This window comes from Mytilus galloprovincialis, chromosome 2, assembly GCF_965363235.1.
Source record: "Mytilus galloprovincialis chromosome 2, xbMytGall1.hap1.1, whole genome shotgun sequence".
Classification (NCBI taxonomy): Eukaryota; Metazoa; Mollusca; class Bivalvia; order Mytilida; family Mytilidae; genus Mytilus; species Mytilus galloprovincialis.
The window spans coordinates 49,033,789-49,053,278 of NC_134839.1; the positions used below are offsets into that span (position 1 = coordinate 49,033,789).

General features: G+C 32.4%; 1 protein-coding gene across 1 annotated transcript; it reads right to left on the minus strand.

Moving 5' to 3' along the window:
- Positions 1-1,093: 1,093 nt before the first annotated feature.
- Positions 1,094-5,796, minus strand: LOC143062270 (uncharacterized). The gene is made up of 6 exons (XM_076234013.1): positions 5,663-5,796; positions 4,154-4,313; positions 3,864-3,949; positions 2,886-2,963; positions 1,762-1,776; positions 1,094-1,384 (listed from the first exon to the last, which is right to left on the minus strand). Exons 1-6 carry the CDS (start codon positions 5,718-5,720, stop codon positions 1,173-1,175), a joined length of 609 nt encoding a protein of 202 aa, XP_076090128.1. The 5' UTR covers positions 5,721-5,796; the 3' UTR covers positions 1,094-1,172.
- Between the last annotated feature and the right edge of the window lie 13,694 nt (positions 5,797-19,490).

Genomic DNA, 19,490 nt, shown 5'->3' on the forward strand with positions numbered 1-19,490 from the left:
TTCGCTATCATCTGTAAAATGAATATTCCATAAAGCTCAACCCACTCGTTATGGCGTCCGTAAAATTTACGAAGTGGTGATTTCAACTTCACCATTTGGAACTATTATTTTGATAGCTTACTTGTGAGCACTTACCCTCTATCAAGAACATTATGATAGAAAAAACAAACTTGGAAATATCGTATCAACTGGCGAATATATAAACTATGTATGCAGGCTCTGGAATATTGTTACAAAGAAAAGGAAAGGTCACAAATGGAAAGCTGAAATCATCTCTTTTGTCGTAAAGTTTTGTTTTGAACTGACACTCATTGTCAATATCTTGTCAAGATTTGAAAAAGATTTAACTGTATCCTTTATCTCTAGTTCGATGTGATAGATGCGTTTGATATGAGATGTTTCTGTATGAATTTAGTCTCATAATAATAAAGAAACAAGAGGGGCACAGTATGTTCCCATGTGAATGCCGATTGTTTATAGAAAGAGAACATATACTAGATGATTCGAACGATTAAACGTCTATGTACTGCAATATTTGGATTGTTTAAAGCAAATATTTGATTTTTCAAAAACACTTATGCTTTCTTTAGGCATAATTCCAAATTTAAACAGAGTAAAGCCTATGCATAGTAAAAGTGAAATCAAATTAAAATAAACGATAAAAAGATAGCATATTCCCAATAACAAAATATCATTACACCAGTAGACCCGGCGTCAATTGACGTAAACGAGGTCATTTAATTATCGACTCTAACTGTAACTTAATAATAACACAAGGGACGACATCAAAAGTTCAATGTAAGATAAAAAATAAATAATTCATATAGTTTTTTTACTGACCCCCTACCCAACCCCCCCTTTTCGTGACTTAATTTGGGGAAATTGATTGACCAATAAGGATATATATAAAATTGATGTCAATTAAACAAAACTTGCAGCAATTTTGACCCCCACCCCCAAACTAATTGAATTAAGTTTTTTTTTATCCTTCATTGATTTTTTTCATATCGTCCCTAAGCATTGTAACATGGGAAAGTTGAATGAAAATTGCACAAAATCGAAAGTCGTCTATATTATAAGGATAACTAAAGAATAATTGCTGATATTTATTTTCAATAATTTGCTTTTCTATTGAAACATGACAGTTGTTCAGCATATTTTTCCTTGTACGTTTAGCCTATGTAAGAACTTCTAGAAAATGAACCATAGGTTGATTTCTTCTTCTCTCCGGAATATTTCCTTTGATATTCACACTTTTTTCTTTCCTCTTTTTTGCAAGTGCTGCAGGCTATGTCATCATTTGGTTGGTTCTTTTCACATCCATTACATTGAATGTCTGTACGACGTTGTACAGGACAGTTCTTTGGTACATCACATCCTAGTACTAAAACATAATAGCAAATGTAAAATTTAAATTTTTGCTACACTTCGTGGTTAGTTTTTTCAATAGGAGGAAAACATATTTTTTAAAATTTAAAATAATAGAAGGACACGACACGTACACTAGTTGATTGGTGTATTCTTTTAAGATTGTTCGGTCACTTTTATCAACGCAATGCCTATGGGTTTGGGTTTTTTTTAATTTCATAAAACGATGTTATTCATTGATTTACCTTCATATTTGTAGTTATTATATAAAAAAAAGATCATTTTCAAGAAGTGTACATTGTTAAAAAAAATCTTTATCAATACTAAGATTACTTCCGGAATTTTAAAGTAATCATTAATAAAAAAAAGTTAAGTGTACGGAGCCATACTCACAAGTATTCTCTTTTGCTGAAACAAGAATTAAAATAGGAATGTCGATGCTCTGTTCAAAATAAAATCAGTGATTATTTGATATGGCGAGAAAACACGACTATCATTATTATGCATGTATAAGTGGTAATTACTCTACAATAAAAACAGTGTGTTAGCAATAAAACTTTCATACAAATTTATAAAGTTTTTTAGTAAGCTATCTACACAAAATGAGTTGTGATGTTATTTGCAATAAGACAACGTTCGACCACAGTCTAAATGGCGTGAATGTAAACAACATAAGGTCATCACATGGTTACTTTTGGTTTTTCTTGATAAATATCGATTGAAATATCTCTTACTATCAAATTTATACTTGCATGTGGAACTGATATTATGATATCAAAATGTATCGGGTATAGTTGTACAAAAAAGGCACAGGTGGTAAGAAGTTCGGGTATAAATGAAAACTTGTAATCTGCATGTCATTGATTACAGTTATGTCGGGGTAGTTGCTAAATATAGACTGATTAAAGAAAAATATCATGGTAATTACTGTTTTACATTTGATTTGTGCATAACGTATTCATAAAAAATGTGGATTCCTAAGTTGCATAAAAAGATGCTCTGCAAATCTGTAGCAATGTCTTTTTGATGTGTTTCCCTCAGTTTTATTTTGTAACCCGGATTTTGTTTTTTTCTCAATCGATTTATGTATTTCGAATAGCGGTATACTACTGTTGCCTTTATCTATTACTTTCACTGCTTCCAGTATCAGCATTTAACTACAGAGATCAAAAGGGTAAAGGGATTAATCCAAATTTATTAAGTTCGATCGTGTATTTCTGTTGAGTTAACATTAACAAACGCAGAGAGACTATGTTTTGAAAGCTAACTATTTTTAAAGATCAAGGAGACTACGAGTATAACAAAAGAAGGACACAGAAAGAATAGAAAGACAGTAACATAGCTTAATTGTTTTTTAGAAAAATTCTCAACGTATCGGCTTAAACCTTCTGAGATATTTTGTAACTATCCAGTGCCATGTTTGCCTGCAGTCTTAGCTGTAAAAACGTTCGATTCCAGACTAGAGACCTACCACGTGATCAAATATTTTTGTATTGCAACTTGTAAAGTGTACTTACCGACCCATACTTCTGGCTTGCCAGTAAGATTTCCAGGAGTACAGATGTCACACAAATTTGGAGGTGAATCCATTTGCACTGTGATACAAATAAATCCCCATTTAATTTTATTCAGAAATTATTTGTAATACAAATTGCTTAATATTTGTGGACTGCACATTCTAGAGCTTTGAAAGATGTTTTTTTGACTTTGCAAAGGTTTTGTGTGAGTTCTGCTTCAAATGACTACAACATTAAGTTGACAATAGGAGTGCACAGTTAAAATACTGACCCTCTGTTGAAATAGTAATCCACCAAACTCAACCAATATGTTGTCAATCAAACAACCCAACGGTTTATATTTTTTTCTATAATTAGCGCGATTCTTTACAAAGTATGATTTCGCATGACCTCAAACAAAAATATGTATCTACGATTCCGATTTTTGTAGATATAATGGAAAAGAAAGGCTGTTACCCGTTTAATGAGACGTTGTTTTTCGATTTTTCAACTGAGTACGAGGAATAATAGTGTGAAGTGTAGAAAAATCATTGGTATAACCTAAAAGGTAGTGGTTGAAGTTTTTGCATTATATCTTTAGAATCTGAAGACTCCAAATCTGATTGGCACGACTGGTTGAATATAACTTATCAGAATATGTCTGATGATTATTTGTTACTGTAGAAAGGACTGTTGCTAATAAATTTAAAAGATAGATAGTCTAACATCTTGAAAAGCGGTTTATATATCGTTATTTATAGGGATTTTGTGAACATTATGTATCCATTAAAAAGAGATTTGTAAGAAAATTCAAAGTATAATGTACAATAACAATCAGACAAATGAAACTGAATTGTTCATAGAACAGATACCAGCAATTGATCACCAAACAATAAATCTATTATAATATATTTCCCTTTCTATCATTGTAATATTTTCTTGTCTACATCCTTTCTGTATTTCTCTTTTCTTTACTACATTTTAGATAATTGAACTTACTTAGAGGTGTTTCTAACAACACAAAGCTGTTCTCACACACGTCGTTAAGTTTTATACATCTGTATATATCTTTATTTTCCCCTCGTCTGAACAAAGAAAAAATCATAATGTATCAATAACGATAACAGTGTGTTTGCTGAGCAACTTTTTGCAAAAAGAATTTATTGTTATTAATTTTGGTTTGAAAAATATCATACTAGTACTTGTCAATTAAAGTCAGTTTTTATTTTGACAAAAAAGAAATAAGATTTTTACAAAAATGAACGGGACTGGAAAAGCATTTCACTTACCTGTTAACAATGAACGGTCCTTCTCTAATCAAACATTCTATAACAATGTCAGGTGCAATATGTAATTGGTATGCATTTGGAACTAGAAGGTCGACGTCCAGTAATTCATTGTAGAATGTTCGCTTTTGCCAATTACATGGGAAAGAACACAAACAGTTCACTTTATATAAAAAAAAAAAACAATTATGTAAAACATGTCAACTAAAATAGTTTCTAGGTGATGATTTCTATCAGTACCAATTGCAAAACTGTCAGTTTGTTACATTACCTTTTATAACATCTACGCTAGAAACTACTTTCTGTAAATTCTTACAAACTATTAAATCTTGTAAAAATTTAAATATAAATTTATTTCCTGGATTTGTTGTATTTAAAGTTGGACAAATTCAATATTGCTTCAAATGAACTTTTTGTAAAATTCTTGAAGTACGCTTAAAGATCTATCTGGAAGATTATTTTTTTTTCATGGCACTGTTGATTGTTTGATAAAAAGTAAAACAAACGGACCGAACTCAAAGGAAAGCTCAAAAAGGAAAGCTCAAAAAGTCCATAAAAACTGACAAAATCAAACTTTATCAATCAACGGAAACGAGTGAAAAACAACTGTCATATTTCTGACTTGGTACAAAAATTCAAAAGATTTTAAAACCTGAATAAAGTTAGTTGTTTTCTTTTCCGCCAACTCTGACCGCTCCAAATGTGTTCCTTTTTATACTTAACTAGCTTTCGTTACTACAAAGAGCTTATATTTGTGATAATGTTACCCAAAAAAACACCACATGGGTGGTATACATAGCCACAATCTGGATTCCAATTAGTATTGCTTTTATCAGAGATTGTAATAAACAAAGCTACAAAGTATATCTTAGGTATACAATTTTTAAACACTTCCATATGTAGTTAACGATTTGAAAAGTGTTTTAGATTTGAATTAACACTGCTAAAAAGCTAATCAATTTCAAATGAATCTCTAGAGTAAAGTCAATAACTCTCAGCTCATGAAATTTTACAAACGAATGCGTCAATACATAATTCAAAGAAATGGAGGCTTAATTCTTACCTTGAATAATAGAGATTAATTATAAAGAAATACAAGTCACGGAAAATTGTCCTTAAACTACCGTACGTGTAATAGAAAATTTGACGATATTAATAAATATTCACTCCAACTTATTTGAAATAATTTCGCAATCAATGTAAAGATTTTTTTTGCTAAAGATAAGCATCAAAACGCAATGAAATTTAATTATACATACAGCAGTCATTATGATAGCAATACAAAAGAGAAGACTCTCATACGATTACCACCACCTTTACATATAATGTTTGTGATGTATGTTATAATATTAAAACGATGAAAAATACTCTTAATTAATTGAACAAAGTTTCTGGTGGCATCACGGGATAAAGCTTTTCATCTATTCATTACTTACAGACCCTTTACAAGCAAAGAAAATGTTTTGTCGTCTACAATTAAAGTGATTTTTACAAAAAATAAAAAGAATTTACCTTGTTTATAACAGACAAGAACAGCAAACAACAAAGCAATCGTTGCCCTCAGAAGCATGCTGTAATTGTTAAGTTCACTATTCGATATCACAACGTTTTTGTTTAGCGAGTTTCTTGTACAGTTGTACTATACAATTGGCAAATTTCTTCTTTTTATACTTGAGAGAAAACAATGAATTTCTTATGTTCTTTCTATACTCTGACGAGTGTCTTATTCTGATTGGGTGAAAATCTCTTTCAAAAAGAAAAAAAGTTTTAAAATCAATGAGATTGTTTTTAATAAAACACTTAAGAAAAAATAAATTGTTTAATGCATATATATATCAATCAACATATGTGAACAACAATTACAACATACATGTAAAATACAAGTTAACATCTGCATAGATCAGCAGATGTTTCTCCATATTTTGTATATTGGAATATTTTGTATTATAAACATTCACCGTTTCCATTCTCAATTGTTTGATACATGGTTTTATATTAAACATAGATATATTAAATAGATTTTAAAATGGACCGAAATAATCACGAATTTAAATCATGAGTGTTAAACCACACATCAGAACCGAATAGATATTAAGAGTTGGAAAATAAAAAAACAAAACAAAACATTTATTAATCATAACTTGACGCTTTTCAAATTAAATTAGTCAAAAATCATAAAAAAAAATATGATATTATAAAAATAATTACTAAACATTATATGAACGAATCAGTTACAGCAGGGGGAAACGTCCATTTCTCTAATTTTTGCGCTATTATCACATTTCTTGATCGATGTGAGAAAAATGTTTTCCCTCACTAGTGAATAAGCTGTTGTCGGCAAATGATTGGTCGAAATTGTATTGTGACGTTGAATTTTCTTGGTTTTTTTTTCTGAATTTTCCTATTGTGACGATATGGTAAAAAGGCGACCATGATTGATGACGTCACATAAAAAGTAAACATATTTCTTCAAATCTTTGAAAAGGAGGGCTACAAATCATTAGAGAAACAGATTCCACCACTTTAACTCGTGTACTACGATATTTCTCCACTCTCAACTGTTAAATTTTAATTATTTATAAAGCTTTGCCAGCCTCGCGCTTTAAATATTAAAATTTAACAGTCTCGAGTGGAGAAATATCGTAGCACACTGGTTGCAGTTATGGAATCTATATATCCAAGACCACATCGATTGATCAGCGCTTATCTCACCATTGATTATGTAAAGGCAGAGTTGTTCGGATTTGTTCCCCAGAATTCTATATTCTTTAGGCGGGTTAATTTTCAGTGAATTAGATCAAATATATTATAGGAATATATTTACTCTTTTCTATAATCTCCATATGCATTTCTTAAAGGAGAATTCACAATACCTAATGTAATATTATACATCATAAATTACATTTTACTGAAAAATGTATGAGACAATCTTTCAGATGAAGAAAGACAACTGTTATATTTCTGATAAATACGTTATACATGTAGTTTTTACGACTTTATAGAATGTATAGGCTTATATCGATGTTGATATGATGTATAGTTATGTTTACCTTTTATACTGATATTTCCGCTTTCTCTTATACGACTAAGTGCAAAGTACAGTCTTATTTCGATGTATGATGTATATTCATTTTTTTGGGTATCTCTATTACACTTTTAATTCGAAAATCTGAAATTTGAATTTAGGCAAAAATGATAAGTGTTCTGGCGTTAAGAAATGATGTCTTCAAAATGCTCGTCTTTTTTTTCGCCTAAAATAATAATATGGGTGGTCGTCAATTTAACTTTCTGGTCAGCAGGATTTCCGTTGCTATGAAAAAATCATAAACAGGCAGAATAGTTTTGTTTTACCTTAGACCCTAAGGGACCTTGTACCCTATTCACAATAAATGTATAAGCATGAACAATCATCTCTTTACTTGATTCAACACAATTAAGAAGCAAACCTCAGTTATTGAAAATATTTATTGATTTTTAAATGCTGAAAAAGAGTTATATTTTAACAACATTTGATAAGAAAGTATAATATTATCATACATGATTAAACAAATATGTCATGCATATGTTACGCAAGCCAAATATGTACAAATTTATTCAAAAATGTATATACATGTAGTTAGGTTGTTCTGCCCTTAGTCAGACAATGTTATGCGTTTCCAGACAGATGTAACGTTTCAACACCAAATCAACGGGATGTGTGATGATTGCAAATTTATCGTGGGAGAACAAGATTTATTGATTTGTAATAACTATTTTAACTAGCTTTAAATAACTATTGGTTTTATGATACTGTTACTTGTGTTTGTGCTAGCACCAATCTTTTGATGTTGAGCTAAGCCAATTACAACTAATTGATACAGTTAGTTTGAACATATTTTTTGGTTCAAGAATACTTTATATTAGATTTGAAATGTAATTCCAAATTGTTGGGTTACTTCATTTATTATTACTGAATTTATTTATTTTATTTATAATACTTGTAGATACTATTTTGGGGTATTTGCGCATATGTAACGTTGCGCTCATGAACATTATAATATTTCCCGTTTTTAAGTTTTATGACGTTTCGCTTTTGACGTACGTTACGTTGTCTAGTTTTTTATTCATTGCAAGTTATTTCATATTCGGAGACACATCATTATTTTATAGAGAGATCATAATCGGTAAGAGATAATTTATGTACATTTTTAAGAACAATATTTATTTAAAGAAGAAATATTAAGAATTGTAAAAGTATTTATAAGTTAATATTTATTTTAATTCACTTTTTAATTTAACAAGTTATTCATGAAGCGCGAAAGAAAGTGTTTCTATTGTTTGATTAGTATTATGCTTTTAGTGCTTTACGTTATATTTTAACTTACGATGTATGTTTACGTGTATTTGTATTTTATTGTAGAGAATCGGTTGTTATGATATGGTATATGAAGCCAAAATTAAATGTAATTTTGAAGAATAAAGATACTTATATAGACCGCATACTCGACTTATCGCCTTATTTGATGTCTTTGATGTGATCCGTTACAATTCTCGTACAAAAATTTGTACAAAAATCCAAACATTCCAAATGTGCAGCTTTAAAGTGTTCATAGCGGTCACACAATTTTGTGAATAATATTTTCACAGTTTCCACATTATCACGTGAAATCATCTTTGTTTCCAATTCATTGTATAACTTAGTAAGCTGAGACAAATTAACTGTTCTTTTCTTCCGGGATTCTTCATACGCTCGCTCCGCTTCTTCACTATCCATCTTTTTGGAGTAAATCGAGAATTGTGTGTAAAATTCAAGTCTATGAATTTAACCGATAGAGTCAATTTTGTAAGAACTGCTAAGCTATGTTTTAATTGTTTAAAGGGTAAACATTTTTCAAGGGACTGTAGAAAAGCTAAAATGTGTACTGTAGAAAATTGTAGCTCTAAACATCACATTTTAATGCATAGTTGGGGTAAAAATAACAACACTGATCACACGGCTACAAAGGTAAGCATCAATTGTTCATCCGCCGGGACAGTTATTAAGAATTGTCTAGGAATTATACCCGTCGAGGTTAAAGGGTCAAATGGGAAAACTTGCCAAACTTATGCCTTGATTGATGATGGAGCAGATAAAACGTTATGTGACGAGCGTTTGATAAAAATGCTAGAAACCGAAAGTAGGCCGGTTACATTTAAAATGACAACAGCAACAGCACAGCGAGTCCGACATGAAGGTCAAGAGGTTGACTTACATGTACAATCAGTTGGCAGCAACTGTCCGATAACACTTAGTAAGGTATGGTCAGTTAAAAATCTACCGATATCGACACACTCAGCCGCAAATAATAAAGATATTAAGAGTATTAAACACTTGTCAGATATTTATATACCAGAAATAAGCAGCAATAAAGTTCTGCTTCTAATAGGCACCGATACACCAGAAGCACACATTCCCATAGAAGTGCGTTCAGGAAGTAGTCATGAGCCATATGCCGTACGAACACGCTTAGGATGGATCGTTAGAGGACCAATCAACAACACAAGCACCAGTGATGTAGTTAACATCAATTTTGAGCATGCAGATAATGTACTTTTGCAGCAGCAGTTAGAGCGACTTTGGACCACTGATTTTCTCGATCAGCCTAGCACGGAGAAAGTATGCATGTCTTTGGAGGATAAACGCGCCTTGAAAACAATGGAGTCAACAATAGCCTATGAAGATGGACACTACAAACTTGGATTACCGTGGCGGGATGAAAATGTAAAATTGCCGAATAATTTGCCTTTAGCACATGCTCGATTAAATCAATTACACAGTAAATTGTCACATGATCCTTGTCACATGATCCTAAGCTGCACGAGATGTACACAGCAACGATAAGTGATTATATACAACAAGGATTTGCAAAGGAAGTTACTAATGTAAGTAATGAGTCACGTCACATATGGTACCTTCCGCACCACCCTGTCACAAATGAACATAAACCCGGAAAGGTGAGAGTAGTCTTCGACTGTGAGCCAAATTTAAAGATGTTTCGTTAAATAGCCGATTATTACAAGGTCCAGACTTTATGAACAGCTTGGTAGGAGTTCTAATGAGATTTAGACAAGACCACATTGCATTAGCTGCTGATATAGAGGCTATGTTTCATCAAGTCCGCGTGAAAGACGATGACTGTGATGCTTTACGATTTTTATGGTGGCCAAATGGAAACTTAAAAGTACAGCCAAAATGTTACCAGATGCAGGTTCATCTGTTTGGTGCAACATCATCGCCCAGTTGTGCCGCATACGCATTGAAAAAGACAGCTATTGACAACGGTGAGTTATTTGAAACAGAGATATCATCAACCGTAGAGAGAAACTTTTATGTAGACGACCTCTTGAAGTCAGTGGACACGGAAGAAAGAGCCGTTCAGCTTGCAACGGATTTACGAGAAATTATGAAACGTGGTGGATTCCGATTAACGAAGTGGTTAAGTAACAGTAAAGTCGTTATAAACGAAATACCGAATTCGGAACGAGCACCTTCAGTTGAAATTTTGAAGTCAAACACAGCTTTGCCGACCGATCGCGCACTAGGCGTAATATGGGACGTAAATGATGATGCCATCAAATATAAAGTCAAACTTGAGGAGAAGCCGCTGACAAGACGCGGAATAACTTCTACGGTAAGTTCGATATTTGATCCACTGGGGCTCATAGCGCCAATCATTTTAAAAGGGAAGATTATATTACAAGATCTAAGTAAACAGTCAATTAAGCTTGGATGGGACGATCCTATACCAAAAGAAAAAGAAGAAGAATGGATAAAATGGAAATCGACACTGCCAAAAATTGAAAATATATCAATACCTAGATGCTTCAAGACAAAAGACATGAAAGAGATATCTGATGCTCAACTTCATATATTTAGCGATGGTTCTGAAATTGGTTATGGAGCATGCGCTTACTTGCGTCTAGTAGACACTAATGGAAAAGTGAACTGTTCACTTATTCTGGGAAAATCTCGTTTAGCGCCATTAAAACAGACAACGATTCCCAGACTAGAGTTATCAGGTGCCGTTGTTGCTTGCAAACTTTACGAAATAATTAAAGACGAACTAGAGATTAAGATTGACAGCGTAGTATTTTGGACTGACTCTATGATAGTACTTGGATACATTAAGAATGAATCTCGTCGTTTTAAAACATTTGTTGCAAACAGATTAAGCAGCATTCACGAGTTGACATCACCAGGTCAGTGGCGATACGTAGATACAAGATCAAATCCTGCCGACATAGCATCTAGAGGCATTCTTGCAACAGAAAATAAACAGATCAAATTTTGGCTCCATGGACCAGAATTCTTGTTGAAAGACTCGTATGAATGGCCGAAACCAAAAGCTGTATCAACGGTAGACGAGCAAGACATTGAGATCAAAAAGGTCGTTATGATTAACTCAACTACAACTGATTCGATACGCGATATAATTACATACTTTTCAAACTGGCAAGTATTACAACGGACTGTAGCATGACTAATCCGTTTCAAGAAATATTGTATACGTCGTTTCTTAAAACGAGACGATGAAATAAAGACAGACAGCTTAAATGCTGATGAATTACAGGAAGCAACAAGGTATATATTGATACATGTACAACAAGAATCATTCTTAAATGAAATCAAAATGATTGAAAAGCAAAATCCTGTTAAGAAAGATAGTCGTTTAGCATCTTTAAATCCTGTCATGCATGATGGGTTATTACGCGTCAAGGGACGTCTCAACTTGTCACTAAGCAAATGTCCGGTCATTATACCAAATTCTCATCACGTGACCACTTTAATAATCAGGTCGTTTCACGAACAAAATGGTCATACAGGAATGGCACAAGTGCTAGCATCATTACGGGAAAAGTATTGGATTTTAAAAGGACCTAGTACTGTCCGAACAGTTTTGAACAGGTGTGTAAAATGTAGACGATATCAAGCACCGCTTTGTTTTCAGAAGATGGCTTCTGTTATAGACGATCAGAAAACTCCTGATAAACCACCATTTACCTTTGTTGGAATAGACTACTTTGGTCCATTAAATGTTAAAGTTGGACGTTCAGTCGTTAAAAGATACGGTTGCCTTTTTACATGTCTTACAACTAGAGCTGTTCACATAGAAGTAGCTCATAGTTTGACTACAGATTCTTTTATTTCTGCTTTCCAACGTTTTACGAGCAGGCGAGGCATACCTGAAAAGGTGTATAGTGATAACGGGACAAATCTTGTCAGTGGAGAATCAGAACTTCGGAAATATATTGAACAATGGAACAAAACAAAAATATCCAGTTACATGTCACACAAGGATATTAATTGGACTTTCAATCCGCCAAACGCTAGTCATCGTGGTGGTGTATGGGAAAGAATGATTCGTACGACACGCAAAATTCTCAGAGCTCTTGCAAATGAACAACTACTTACCGATGAACAGTTACTTACCTTTATGGCTGAAGCCGAAAGAATCGTCAACGATAGACCGATAACACCAGTCAGTAATGATTCTCGAGATTTGCCAGTTCTCACACCGAATATGTTATTACTAATGAAAAACAACACTTCAATACCGCAAGGTGTGTTTGATGAGAAAGATGTGTATGCTAAAAGGTGGTGGAAGCAGATACAATACTTAGCCAATGTATTCTGGAGACGTTGGTTACGTGAATATCTACCAAGTCTACAGCAGAGAAACAAATGGTAAAGAGAACAACGAGATGTAAGGATTGATGACATTGTAATCATTGCAGATGACCATACACCGAGAGGACAGAGGCCATTAGGACGAGTAATTGAGGTCATTAGGAGCCGCGATAGTCTTATCCGTAGTTGTGTGATCAGAACAAAAGGGTCAAAATTTTTAAGACCAGTAACTAAATTATGCCTACTCGAATGTTCCCAATAGAAATTACATATAATTAATTGATATTTATAATTTTTTGTGTGATGACAATTTTTAAGAAATGTCATGGCTGGGAGTGTTAGATTTGAAATATAATTCCAAATTGTTGGGTTACTTCATTTATTATTACTGAATTTATTTATTTTATTTATAATACTTGTAGATACTATTTTGGGGTATTTGCGCATATGTAACGTTGCGCTCATGAACATTATAATATTTCCCGTTTTTAAGTTTTATGACGTTTCGCTTTTGACGTACGTTACGTTGTATAGTTTTTTATTCATTGCAAGTTATTTCATATTCGGAGACACATCATTATTTTATAGAGAGATCATAATCGGTAAGAGATAATTTATGTACATTTTTAAGAACAATATTTATTTAAAGAAGAAATATTAAGAATTGTAAAAGTATTTATAAGTTAATATTTATTTTAATTCACTTTTTAATTTAACAAGTTATTCATGAAGCGCGAAAGAAAGTGTTTTCTATTGTTTGATTAGTATTATGCTTTTAGTGCTTTACGTTATATTTTAACTTACGATGTATGTTTACGTGTATTTGTATTTTATTGTAGAGAATCGGTTGTTATGATATGGTATATGAAGCCAAAATTAAATGTAATTTTGAAGAATAAAGATACTTATATAGACCGCATACTCGACTTATCGCCTTATTTGATGTCTTTGATGTGATCCGTTACACTTTATATGAGTGGCAGAAGACATAATCAACAATCTGAGATTATACATTTGTTATGTCATGTCTTGTTAACTTAAAAATATTCAGCAATTCTATGTCATATGTAATCATTATTCGTTTTCCAAGGTCAATAATTTAGTACTGGCTTATACAAAGACAAATGTTTTCTTGATATTTTATCAAAGGCAAATTCATGTGGTTGCAAAATAAAGATACAAAGGGGACAAACAGAAACCACAAGTGGGAGAATGACAGACTACACCCTCCACATTCTGTATGTTTGTTCCTGTCATAAGTCAGGAGCCTGTAATTCAGTGGTTGTCGTTTGTTTATGTGTTACATATTTGTTTTTCGTTCATCTTTTGTACATACATAAGACCGTTAGTTTTCTTGTTTGAATTGTTTTACATTGTTGTTTCGGTGCCTTTTATAGCTGACTATGTGGTGTGGGCTTTGCTCATTGATGAAGGCCGTACTGTGACCCATAGTTGTTAATTTCTGTGTCATTTTGGTCTCTTGTGGAGAGTTGTACACACTTGCTCCTAGCGCAGTGCACAGAAACTTGATATATGTGTCCTTTAATTAATATTGTAGGACGATCTGAAGAAATACTTGAAATTTTTTAAAAGTCTCAATTAAAACATCATAGAAATAAATATCAGTGACAATACAATATAATTTATATGTCGATAATAACAAATGATAAGACCAAGACAAAACATACAACTTGTCGTATAACTAAATCACAGTTGTCTTTCCTCTTCTAATAAAGAATCTGGTAACATTGATAATAAAATAAATCAAGTATATATGTTCCATATCAAATTGCAAAAGAGATGTAAAAGGAAAAAGTGAAACGACAAACATACCAAACTCCAAGGATAATTCGATATTGAAAATTCCTAATCAAACGGCAAGATCAAAAGCTAAAACACATCAAAAGAGTGGGAAACAACTGTCATTTTCCTGACTTAGTACAGGCATTTCCACATTTAGAAAATGGTTGATTAAATCTGGTTATATAGCTAGATAAACCTCTCTCTTATATGACGGTTGCAAATACATTCAATAATAAGAAAATTAGACGAATAGATATTCCTTAAATAATTTTAATTTCAATCTATTGTAAATTAAAGTCTCGGAAAGCCTAGAAGAATTCGCAGGACATTTACAAGTAATTATCTATGATGATACAGTATACAGTAATATAATCATATAAAACTTTACCCTAATAGTTTACAACCATTATCTTTTCTTGGCCAAGCTAACTTTGTATCATACTTATGCATATGCATTTTATCAGTAAATTTCATAGATTTGATTAAAACAAAAATATACAGCTTGGATGAATGTAGTATTTCAATCCCTCTGTAAAGAGATATTTCATGAAAATATTTATCCATCTGGATAAATAAGAAATAGTGTTTCTTAACTTATTCTCGGAAAATAGCTTTATTAAATATAAATTTCAAAATATGTAGTTTATCGATGTTAAAATCTCGTAAATCGATTTGTAGAAAAAACTAAACCAAATTAAAAAAAAAAGAAAGAAAAAAAAAGGGGATCTCAAATATTCAAAAAAGAGCGCGAAGGGTGCATTGACAGTGCAAGCATCTCCTGATATTCATGCATCGCTCGCCTTGCCAATTCACTCTCATGACCCAGTATTTGTGTCCATATTTTTGTCGGTTGCTAAGGACAATAAACAATAAATAGTTATCAAAGGTACCAGGATTATAATTTAGTACGCCAGACGCGCGTTTCGTCTACATAAGACTCATCAGTGACGCTCATATCAAAATATTTTTAAAGCCAAACAATTTATACAAAGTTGAAGAGCATTGAGGATCCAAAATTCCAAAAAGTTGTGCCAAATACGGCTAAGGTAATCTATGCCTGGGATAAGAAAATACTTAGTTTTTAGAAAAATTCAAAGTTTTGTTTTATATTAAACATGAATAGATTTTAAAAATGGACAGAAATAATCACTAATTTAAATCATGAGTGTTAAACCACACATCAGAACTGAATAGATATTAAGATTTGGAAAATAAAAAACAAAAGAAAACATTTAATATTCATAACTTGACGCTTTTCAAATTAAATTAGTCAAGAATCATCAAAAAAAATAAATGATATTATGAAAATAATTACAAAACATTATATGAACGAATCAGTTACAGCAGGGGGGAAACGTCCATTTCTCTAATTTTTGCACTATAATTATCACATTTCTTGATCGATGTGAGAAAGATATTTTTCCTCATTAGTGAAAAATCTGTTCTCGACAAATGATTGGTCGAAATTGTATTTTGACGTTGAATTTTTTTCTGAATTTTCCTATTGTGACGATATAAAAAAAGGCAACCATGCTGATGACGTCACATGAAAAGTAAACATATTTCTTCAAATCTTTGAAAAAGATGGCTACATTAGAGAAACAGATTCCACCACTATAACTCGTGTATTACGATATTTCTCCACTCTCAACTGTTAAATTCTAATAATTAATAAAAATTTGAAAGCCTCGCGCTTTAAATATTTAAATTTAACTGTCTCGAGTGGAGAAATATCGTAGCACACCTGTTGCAGTTATGGAATCTATATATCCAAGATCACATCGATTGATCAGCGCTAATCTCACCATTAATAACGTAAAGGCAAAGTTCGGATTTGTTCCCCAGATTTCTATATTCTTTAGGCGGTTTAATTTCCATTGAATTAGATCAAATATATTATAGGAATATATTCACTCTTTTCTATAATCTTTATATAAAATTGAAAATGGAAATGGGGAATGTGTCAAAGAGACAACAACCCGACTACAGAAAAAACAACAGTAGAAGGTCACCAACAGGTCTTCAATGTAGCGAGAAATTCCAACACCCGGAGGCGTCCTTCAGCTGGCCCCTAAACAAATATATACTAGTTCAGTGATAATGAACGCCATACTAATTTCCAAATTGTACACAAGAAACTAAAATTAAAATAATACAAGACTAACAAAGGCCAGAGGCTCCTGACTTGGGACAGGCGCAACAATGCGGCGGGGTTAAACATGTTTATGAGATCTCAACCCTCCCCCTATACCTCTAGCCAATGAAGAAAAGTAAATGCATAACAATACGCTCATTTAAAATACAATTCAAGAGAAGTCCGAGTCTAATGTCAGAATATGTAACCAAAGAAAATAAACAAAATGACAATAATACATAAATAACAACAGACTACTAGCAGTTAACTGACATGCCAGCTCCAGACTTCAATTAAACTGATTGGAAGATTATGATTTCATCATATGAATATCAGGCACAATCCTTCCCGTTAGGGGTTTAGTATCATACCATCATAACATATATGAGAAGAACATAACCCGTGTCATGCATTTCTTAAAAGACAATTCGCAATATCTAATGTAATATTATACATCATAAATTACATTTTATTGAAAAATGTAGGAGACAATCTGTTAGATAAAGAAAGAAAACTGTGATTGTTGGGTTTTGAGTGTGTTAGTACTTCGCGTTGTGTTCGATTAGGGTTTGACTAACAATAAATACAATCGTGTGGTTCAACATTCATTCAAACAAGCATAGAATCATAAATACAATATACATAGAAATGCGACGTCACATCGTCAGTGGCGACGGCACACATACGAACGCATAACGTTCCCGCAATCCTCGACATCCTGGGGGCCACCGAAATGGAAATTACTAAAGAAAAATGATAGAATTTACAATCACAAAAGAATACAAAAAGATTTTACTTTCACTGTTTCTGTAATTTACGATACTTAAAATTACTCATGAAAATTACTTTAATTCACAATTGTCTTTCATTTTGCCCCTCCGTCATTGAATGTAATTGATACGTAAAAGTCCTTTTTGGTTTACTTTTGGCAGAAACGAAGTAAATAGTGCGTTTTACAATTTTCACGAGTTGGTCCTTGTAATTCCAACGGATATAATTTAACAATTGGTCGGTTTGTAATACCAGTATCTGTTTTGATGATAGCAGTGCGGATAAATCCATCTTTTCCACGAATCAACTCCTTCACGACGGCTAACCTCCACATAAGTCTATTGGAATGGTTGTGAACTTGAACGATGTCTCCTACTTCAATACAGTAGTTTGAACGTTATTACCAGTTGCACGGTGAAATGTTATGTATTCATTCCTCCAACGTGTACGGAAATGTTCATTAGTTGATGTTGTCTCTGAAGTTTTTTGTTACAAGACGAATGGTTAGAATTGTGAAAGTTTGAAATATCATCCATTTGATGTGGTAGCGAATCCAATCTCCTTCCGTTTAGTAAGTGTGATGGCGTAAGTGGTTGTGGGTCGGTTATGTCTGTTGATATATACGTAATCGGACGATTATTCAGCATGCTTTCAATTTCAGGTAAATCATTTGATGACTGATTCGATCCACTAAAACTATTTCTTCTCTTCTACATGTAAAAACGACGAGAAAAATATATATTTTAATCTATAAAATTAATTTAAACAGACCTGTAAAAATTCAAATGCACGTGTTGGCTTAATCTATTTATATCTAATCATTAGTATATTTATGTCTTCATCGCTTATATGGTCATCTGAGGTCAACTCGATATTTAATTAGATGGAGTCCAGACTAAAATACGCACAAAACAAAACTACATATTATTGACCCTATGCTCTGTAAACTGTTTATTTCACACTTTTGATAGTTTGGATAAATGTTTTACATTGTTATAAATAAAATAATAAAATTTGAGTCAAATCGTTGACCATGAATTTGACAGCTATTTCTGTAGTGTCCTATATTTTTTGACTTTAGTGGAACCTTAACACTTTACACAGTTGTTATTGTGATATTAAGGTTTGCAGACATTTGGGTGAAATTTTATTATTTCACATGTCGCAATGCGTCTTGAGAATGCATTGTTTTATTTACTTCCGACTTTACACAGTTGTATGTTGTCATAGTCGGTCTGTATATTAATTAACGCCGGGTCATACACGTACGGTAGGCAATTTACCAGCTGGACCATATGAGTATCAATACCAAATAGGTATTTTATACATGTATCAGAATTTCTTAAAAATATCTTCAAAAATGTAAAATTTAGATTCCACAAAAACGATGATAGATTTCAATAGTTGAAATTGAAATAGCTGAAGAAATTGAAGAAATTAGATTTTAAAGGATCAAATATTTGTATATGTGCGTTTAAAAAAAACCTATTACGGTATTGTTGTATAACCGTTGTCCGTCCGCCGTCCACACTTCGGATAATATAACTCAAAAACGATTTTTTAACTTTAAAACAACCGTGCAACCTTGCATTATATTTTGCCGGCAATTTGACGTCGCGTTAGTCCTACAACTATTATTCCGACATCCAATTATTCCGACAACCCATTACTCCGACAGCTCATTATTCCGACAGCTCATTTTACTGACAATGCATCTGCCATAACTTTATGGGTTAAGTTTCTCTAAAATGACCAACTCCATTCTCCATATTGTATGTATTTGTCCGTTTATATTCCCATTATTCGCCTCATGTTGGATATTTGCTGGATATTTGTCTCAGTTCCTTGGAGATACACATTCTTATTAATTGACCCCATCAGGATTATTGCCCTTTGAAGTAATTTTTTTTTTGCAATTTTTTGTACACTTTTGTAATCTTTTACAAAATTCTTATCCTCAGAAACTTCAGGGCCAAATTAAACCC